Source organism: Paralichthys olivaceus, chromosome 4 (assembly GCF_024713975.1).
Source record: "Paralichthys olivaceus isolate ysfri-2021 chromosome 4, ASM2471397v2, whole genome shotgun sequence".
Lineage (NCBI taxonomy): Eukaryota > Metazoa > Chordata > Actinopteri > Pleuronectiformes > Paralichthyidae > Paralichthys > Paralichthys olivaceus.
The window spans coordinates 21,951,787-21,960,168 of NC_091096.1; the positions used below are offsets into that span (position 1 = coordinate 21,951,787).

General features: G+C 38.8%; 1 protein-coding gene across 17 annotated transcripts in view; it reads left to right on the plus strand.

The window, feature by feature from the left end:
• The window catches only part of arvcfb (ARVCF delta catenin family member b), a 217,629-nt gene extending 209,566 nt beyond the window's left edge, over positions 1 to 8,063 (plus strand). For 12 of the 17 annotated variants that reach the window (XM_069524213.1, XM_069524207.1, XM_069524209.1 and 9 more), the window contains 2 exons: positions 129 to 241; positions 4,993 to 8,063. In XM_069524213.1, coding sequence (XP_069380314.1) covers positions 129 to 230 — 102 coding nt within the window. In that variant the 3' untranslated portion in view covers positions 231 to 241; positions 4,993 to 8,063. The remainder of the gene's footprint in view (positions 1 to 128; positions 242 to 4,992) is intronic. The other 5 variants (XM_069524214.1, XM_069524215.1, XM_069524216.1 and 2 more) reach the window with 1 other exon arrangement.
• The last annotated feature ends 319 nt before the right edge of the window (positions 8,064 to 8,382 follow it).

Below are 8,382 nucleotides of genomic sequence, written 5' to 3' on the forward strand. Positions count from 1 at the left end.
AACACTGGCTTCTCTGATCCTGGACGCATGTGTATGTGTGAGTGGGTGTGTGAGTGTATTTCTGAAATGTATTGACCTCTTTTTGTTTTGCTTTGTGTTTTTTGTAACCCGTCCTCCTGTGACCACAGAATGACACAAATAGGAAACACTATATCAGGAGTAACAGGCCTGCGGTCAGTCTGGTGGACGCTTGTGATGTTAAGCCCCAGCCTGTTGACTCCTGGGTCTAAATGCATGCATGGTAGGTCTGGAAAAATAAAAGCACATCAAAAAAATAACACCCTTCACCCTTTGAGTTGGATCGTAGCACCCTGTATCATCCCCTGTTTGTTCATGGCTCCCTCCTGTTTTCCTCTCATCCTCAAACTGTATCACGTAGACCTGCTGTCACCCTGCACCCAGAGCAGTCAGTTTACACACAGTGCAATCGAAAAGAAATTGTGTTCTTATGTAGAATTTCATGTTCATACTGTATTTAAACTCGTAATATTTGCATAAACTTGCATGTCTAGATTGAAGGAAATGTCATGTTCCAAACAAATTAAATTACAAGATTGTTCTCAAAAAAAGAATGTCTTAAACCACAAGTAATTACAACCTGATGTTGTGTCAGTGTAACAGAATGTCAGGGTGGTTTTTAATTAAAATGAAACTTATTTGTTTAAATCTAATTGACAGTTTACTAAACTTTTCCCTCAAACAGGGATTCCAGGCATAGCTTAGCAACAGTCACCAGCCGTTCACAGCGTGTAGTCACAGCATGTGTTCACAGCTTGTGTTCACAGCTTGTGTACCTGCTAAAGTTTAAGCTGCAGTCAATGACATGCACATCCATTGTTGTTGCCTTCATCTGGAACTTGTGAGCTTGTGGTTACAACATTAAAAGTCACGGAGGCTGCAGAGGCTTACAGTTTAGCAAGCTAGCAGGCAGGTAACGTAATGTAAGAACAGAGGGTAAGATGAGGAAAGATTGGAAATATCAATATTTTCTTCAGATGTAATTTAAAATTACAAAGACAAACTCTGTGGGACTAAAATTACAATATCAAATTCAGAATCAGAATCTACTCTAATGGCCAAATCTTTTTCCATTACGAGGAATTTGACTCAGTGTACTGACAAATAGAGGTAGAGGTAGGAACATGGACAACAAAAAACGGACAAAAAAGTCAAACAAATAAATAAATACTGGATAAATATGCATATGTTGGATGTATAGTTTACACAGTAGTAGTATTTATATTGACAAGTATGTACAGCCATTGATGATCTATGAGTTTTTAGAAAGTTCTGTGAATACCACAAGAGAGGGGATTCATATGGACTCTTCTTCAAAATCACAACAGACACGACATCATGTATTCTCTGCATGGAAGGTGCTGGCTGGAATCAGAATTTAGGCTTCACAAACACTCACACAGCTTGTAACATTAAAAATGAATGTTTAAGTTTAATACTTAAACTTACTAGCTCTAGACTGCAATAAGAGAACAAGGTTTTTCTTTATTTATGTCTCTGGATGGATGATCCCCGAGGATGCTGACTATGTCCTGGCACTCTTTCCTGGCACATGCAGCTTTATCCTGTCTTTTATCATTTTGACCCCTTTTTATTATATTCTTTCATTAAAATGGGTCAGGTGAAAATACAATAAAAGTTCTCATCGTAATTTTTAAATGACTCCTGGAATCAAACTGTAGTTTCATTAGCTAGCAAAGGTTTAGTTGAATTTTAGCCGTGGTAGCTGTCGTAAAAATGTGAAGTCTAAAATCTGTTATGATTATAGTCAGTGAGCTACGAAGGCATAGCAACAGTTACTAAGGGAGGCTGGGGTTAGTGTAGAGTCAGTTTATGCTCCAAGCTTTTGTCACTGCAACATCCAAACTCATCAACAAGCCATTGAAAGAGGAAAAAAAACAAAAGCCATTTGACTTCTCTCCTCTGCAATACATGAAATCAGCAGCAAGGCCTTGGTCTGTGTTTACAATTCAGCTCCACCTGTCTGATTAAAATGTGCACGTAGCTTCACCCGCTGCCTTCCCTGACAGCCTTTACTGAAATCGTGGCCAATGATGAAGGAGAATCAATCCTCTGCTCTCTACATGGATGCTGCAGAGACTCTGTTCCCTTAATGAAAAGCAGGAGGGAGAAAGAAAAGGACACACACACACACACACACACACACTGTAGGTACATATACACATTCTCCTCTACATTGTTGTAGACACCAGTCCTTCATTTCCTGGGTCAAAGCAATATGATCTCAGATTAATAATTCATATAAGATGATTGAAGCTGACATTTACTGTATAACAGCAGCACACACACACTCACACTCTGTTACGTGAATTCATGAGCTGACATGAATTCAATTAACATACATTTTAAGTTCTGAAGCAGTCCATTTAAATATGTTCTATTTAAATTCATGGTATCAAATCACCAAGTGGATTCTTATGTAACTTAGATGCTCCAGTTATGTCATGGAAAGAAAGAAATGTATCTTCTCTGTGTCTTTTTTTAGTTTTAGATAGAATCAAGTGCATTTCTGCAGAGAGATTGAATCAGTTTCAGTGAATAGAGCTCAAATTAAAAAGACTAAAATCTATGATAAAGACTTTCTGTTGATACAGTTTTTCTCCAGTAAAGATAACATTCTGTTAGAGAATCTTTCTGCCACCCAGAGCAGGTGAATATTTCTTAAGATGCTTTCAGACATGCACTGAACTCCTGATAATCTCCTGACATTCTCCGGAGGGGCTGTATGTGAGAACGCAAATGTCATAAGGAGAAACTCTGGGCATTCTCCAGCCCCCTAGTGAAAAGTCTGTGTCGCTCATGTGAGAACACAGCAGGAGACAGAGTGGATGTGTTGATGATGTTGCTAACACACGACAGAGGCAAAAATGAACAAAACAAAAAAGCACAAACATCTCAGGATGAGCGGTGACATACACGTAAAGAGAGACATAGATGTCAAGAGAGCTTTTGTTGATAAGAGTGTCAATGTGCTGTATTACAAAAATTAGATCTCTGCTGCAGAAGAAATACGTTGCATTGTTCCTCTACCTGCTGCACCCCCCCCCCCCCCCTCACCTGAACCCTCCGGAGATTTCTGTGTTTACGTGAATGCGACTGAGCAGAGAACCTCCTGCTGCACTCACGTGTGAAAGACAAACTCCGGAGGAAGGCTGGACCTAATTGTTCGAACATTCTCCAGAGTACATGTATGAAAATTGTAGTTTTCCTCAATCTATCATGTTCTGTCACAAGTAAAGTGGTAGAAATTACAACTCATCTAAAACAATCTAAATTAGTTATGTCCTCATAGCTGTGCATATATTCTGTACGGTGCATTACTGACTGTTGTTGGTGCTTGAATGACTTCCCAAACCTGACCCACTATTAACTGTCCAACTAATTGACGTGTGCAGGGCTGCCAAATGATCTGGGTGAGCTTCAGTATTTGTCATTGTTGTATCAGCAGCATCTCCCTCTCTTCCTGCCTCCTCCTCCTCACCACTGTGCCAGAGGCCTTCTGTCATCTTCCTCTCTCAGTCATCTTTGTCAGGAGCCATCTGTTCCATTCTTTCATCTCCATCTATTACATGATCACAGGATGACTCTTGAGAGATCAGATTACTTTTGGTATTCATTGTGATTTTGCCACTTCAGTCAAAAAAAGCCAGGTACAGGTAATAGTGAGAATGAAACATCAGGTAAGTCATTCTCACTTAGCACATGCAGGATTTCATCTAGCACACTCAGCAGCATCTGTTTCATCGTCTTTTGCCTCCATTTGCCATCTGTACTGTCATGATTAAAGTGTTTGTTGACACTGACGAGATTTGTCAAGTGGTGTGATAATGTCGAGTGATTGTCTATCCCTGTTACATAAGCAGAATTAAACTGGTGAGTTTCATTCCAAATCCACTAATGGCAAAATGTGATGCCAAGTCTGAGAAATGACAGTTTTTATGACATTTCAAGGGATGTAGCTCATTTTTCTTTTGTCAACAAATCCCATGAAAAGACCAAAACCAACAAGTATTGTCTGTGGAACCAAAAAAACTACTTTACCAACAAACATACAAGTGTTGTGATGATGTGCAGTTAAAATAGAGTCCAAATATACATTACTGACCACAGCTGGAGTAATATATATCTTTTTAATATGTAAGAGGAAGAAATTGTAATGCAAATATTGCCTTTCTGTGTTGTACCTCCTGTGGCCACGTGGTGGCAGCACAGCAAGCTGTTACAAGAACACTGAAGCATTGTCCCCAAAGACATTTTTATTTAGAATATACGACAAGATGTTGAATATCTCTTTTACTTAGTACAACTGAGTACGACAAGTAGAACTTATATGACACAACAAATAAACTGTAGAGAAGTTGTTTTCAATTGATAGATCCTCCACATACAGAGGGACAGGCATTTAAAGTCCTGCTTCTGACCAGCTGCTAAATGTAAATCCAAACCAAACCATTCACTCCCTAAGCTCTGTGTTGGTCTTTACCCACTCATGGGGAGAATAGCTGGTTCTTCAGCTGATAAGTGCTCTGCTCCAGGTAGAATACACTGGTTTGAACATTACGTGGAAACAAGGTTGACAAGAGCAGTTGGAACCAAAAACTTGGGGACCAGAAAACCAAAACAAAGAGCTGAAAGATGTTTAAACGCTCCTGAGAGCCGAGCTGCAGTCGGTTATCAAAAAGTTTTATGTATTCAGAGGAAACAAATGGGTCTGGGGATGAATGCCACAATAAGAGTAGGTACATTTTGAAGGTTAATAAGTGTTTAGACACTATTTCTTTTTCTGATGTTGATCTTTTCATGGAATTTGTAAAAAGTATTTCCTCCTTAATCATTTAAGTTGCCACACAGTGTTTGTGTCATTATTTGTAATTCGGGATGTCATGTCAAGTGTTATTGTAAATTCAAAAGATGCTTCTTCTAATATGTTTCTATCTTGTCCGTGTGCTTCAGGCTTAAAATGAGAATGGAGCGACACCCCCATCTCGAGGAGGATCTCTCATATCACCACTGCCATTTCACATGGAGCTTACCTTTGAAGTTGGACTTTGTACAGAAAAGAGGATTCGAAAAAAAAAAAAAAAATGATCACAACAGCGACTACCCAGCAGCAGCCAGCATTCTCATGCTTTTCAGAGAACATTTTTAAAAGAAGAAAAAGTGACTACTCCTACTACTTTCTCATATCTACATTCCCACTGGGTATCGTGTGAACTTTTACAGTGTTGACTCTCGCTGAGCTTTACTGGTGAACAGAAACAGACAGAGGCCGGTGCTGGAGGACTGGAAATGTAGCAGGTCGACGACGTGAAATGAAGGAAATGAATTGTGAAACAAATGATGAGATGGACGGAGGTCTGTAGGAGAAGAGATGGAAAAAGGATGTTTTTAATTTCAGTTTTCACATCTGAGAAGATTGTGTCCTGAATTTTGTGGGTTTTGAAGAATAATCAGTTTGTTATGGAGCATTGGTATTTGGATGTGAGACAGGTTTGGATTGGTGTGTTTGAAGGTCACTGAATGTTTGTTTTCAGAACGGTGGGATGGACACGAGAGAGGAAAAGGAAAATGAGAGAGAGAGCCTGAAAAGAGATGTAGCATAGTGGATAAACATGTGCTCCCAGCAGCCTGCTCTCATAGATTTACAATCCATTTGGTTCACTGTGTTTTTTCAAAAAACAAAAAAGAGAAAAAAAAATGCGCTGAGAGGCTTTGAAATCAAACATGGTTAACAGGTGATTGATTTTATAAAATGAAGAGTCTGAGGAGAAGTTGCGGTTTGGAGAAAGGAAAGTGACAATGTGTGTTCAACTGACGGAGAAACAGTTTTTGTTAACACTGCAAACATGAGCTAAAATGGAGAGACCTTCTGTTTCATTGTGGTCAACATGTATGAGCCAGTGACATGTTGACCTTCACTCACAGAGCTGCGGTTACACGTGTAACCGCTCACGTCCTGAAGCAACGTGGTACGTGGAGTTTCCTGGTCGCTTGCTCTTTGTCAATGATGTGTATTAAAGAGGATATAAGGCATTTTTGTTTATAAATGATTTGTGTTTTTGAAAAGAGAGACAGAGGATTGTTCACTTGTTGAAAGGATAGAGCGAAAAGATTCTTTTTTGGTTGGTTTTATGTAAATGTATATTAGGGTCAAAACAAAAAAAATGGTAAAATGAAGAAAAAAAAACAAACAAAAAATGGTGGACTTCTTAGTTGTATGTTAATATCACATTGTTTGGAAAGCACATCTCATTTGATAAAGGCTCACCATGTTTGTAAGCAAGAAATAACCACGTAACTTAAATGTGTGTCAAATATTGTCGAGTTACGCCGACGATCACCTATTTATATTTTGTATTTGTCAAAAAAAAAAGGTTACAGAGAAAATAAGTTTAACTGCAGTGTTCTTTCTAAAGGCGAATACATATGTCAAAGCAGACGCTATGGAGGGGTCAGACAGGAAATAAGACAAGACAAGAGGTGGCAGTGTTAAGAAAAGTCCCTTCATTTTTCTTTCCGATGCATTCAGACCAAGTTACCACCGGCCCTCAATCCTTCTTCACACGTGCATCTTAAAGAGAAATATTCAGTCGTGAGCATGAAGAAAATCTGTACAGATGTTTATATTATGTTCTTTCCAAGTGCCAGTTTTTTTGTGGTGTCATTTGGATATTAACTAATTCATTCGTGTGCAGGAAGAGAGTACAGACGAACGAGTGGATCTGGATTTTCTGGGCAAAATTTAAAAAAAAAGGTTGCATCACACTGTATAAATTAAAACGTCGAGTTTGGTCATAAAGTATATATTTTTACAACGCTATAGGGTGAGCAGTGGAGATGCAGAAAAGCAGAGATATACAGAAACGTATTGCCATTTTTTTCTCTCGCTTGATGAGGCTGCACTCGAACTCCAGTGGTTACGTGTACGCTCTCGTCTCCAGCTTGAACAGGAGACAGAAAAACAAGAGTCCAATCCAAGTTGGTATCACTCATGCGTCATCGAGTTGAACGGCATGTGCCTGCATTGAAGTCTGATTTTTCTTTGTGACGTATGTGACTTTATAAAGCTTGCATATTTTACACAGTGTTTACAAAGATGTACGTTGTGGTAAATATCAATAAACTACAAAAAAAACTTACTGTTTAGATTTTAATTTCAGAGGTTACAAATAGTTATGATACCCAGCGACCCTTTCGTGTGTCCTCAGAAGTGTGTGCTCTCATTGGACAATACTGAACCCTCGCAACATTATAGACCCACATGACTGTCTATTCCTGACTGCACTAAGCGGTACCACAACCAAAGGATCCGGAGGTGTATTTGCATGCATTCAAAATAGAAATTAAAAAAATGTGGTTTTGTGGATGTGCAGCACATTGTACATTTGCAAAATTAAAAATCTAGGCAACTGTGCTGTAAAATAAAAGCTGGACACGGACACCCATGGAATCAAAGAAATCTACCTGTGTAGATACCTGATTCAAGATCGATCAAAACAAAGTAACTGTACTACTCAGTAGCAGATGTGTTTGTACCTATCATGTGCCTTAACCTTTTCCATGGTATATAAAGATAAGTGTGTTTTATATAACTTTTTTCCCCCTCTCAGCTTTCATCTCTCCATCACCTCTCCCCCTTTCTCCACCTGTGTCAACCCCCCTCCCCCCTTTTCCCCCCACTCAACTGAACTCACTCATTCATCGTTTGTCCTGCCACCCCCCCACCCCCCTCCCCCAAATTCTGAGTAGTTTAGACTGTTGGTGGGTTTCTGCCTTGTATGACATTGTATTATAAACTTTTAAAAGAGATAGAGTCATTAAAAAAAATGGTTTTGATTTCCTAGAGGAGTGAAGTTGTTAATGCTTTGGTAGCGATCAGAAGCTATGCCACAGTGACAGAATGTATTATGTTCATTTTACTAATACCCAGAGGCAAATATTACGCTTGTTAAACATAACGGAAAAATACTGGTTTGTAGAGTATAAATTTGGTGTGTTTTCAATAAATCATGCCTGGAAAGAAACTGTTGCCTGCCCCTGTGTCTTATTTTATTAAGTTCCTATCGAGACTCAAGGTCATTATAGCGCCTGCTAGAGTCTACACTTTTAATGACAAGCAGCTGCAGAAGGATCAGCCCACCCAAAGTACAAAAGTGAAACTGTGTTTATTTGTGGTGTTCACAGTAAACTGTTCATATTAGAGGTTTTATTCAACCTCCAGGCACTAAATGGAAAATAGATTGATTATAATAACATTTTCGTATATGTTCTATTTTATGCATATAAATGTGTATTGAATATCAGGGTTTTTCAAAGATATTAATTGAAATAGTATCAAACAAC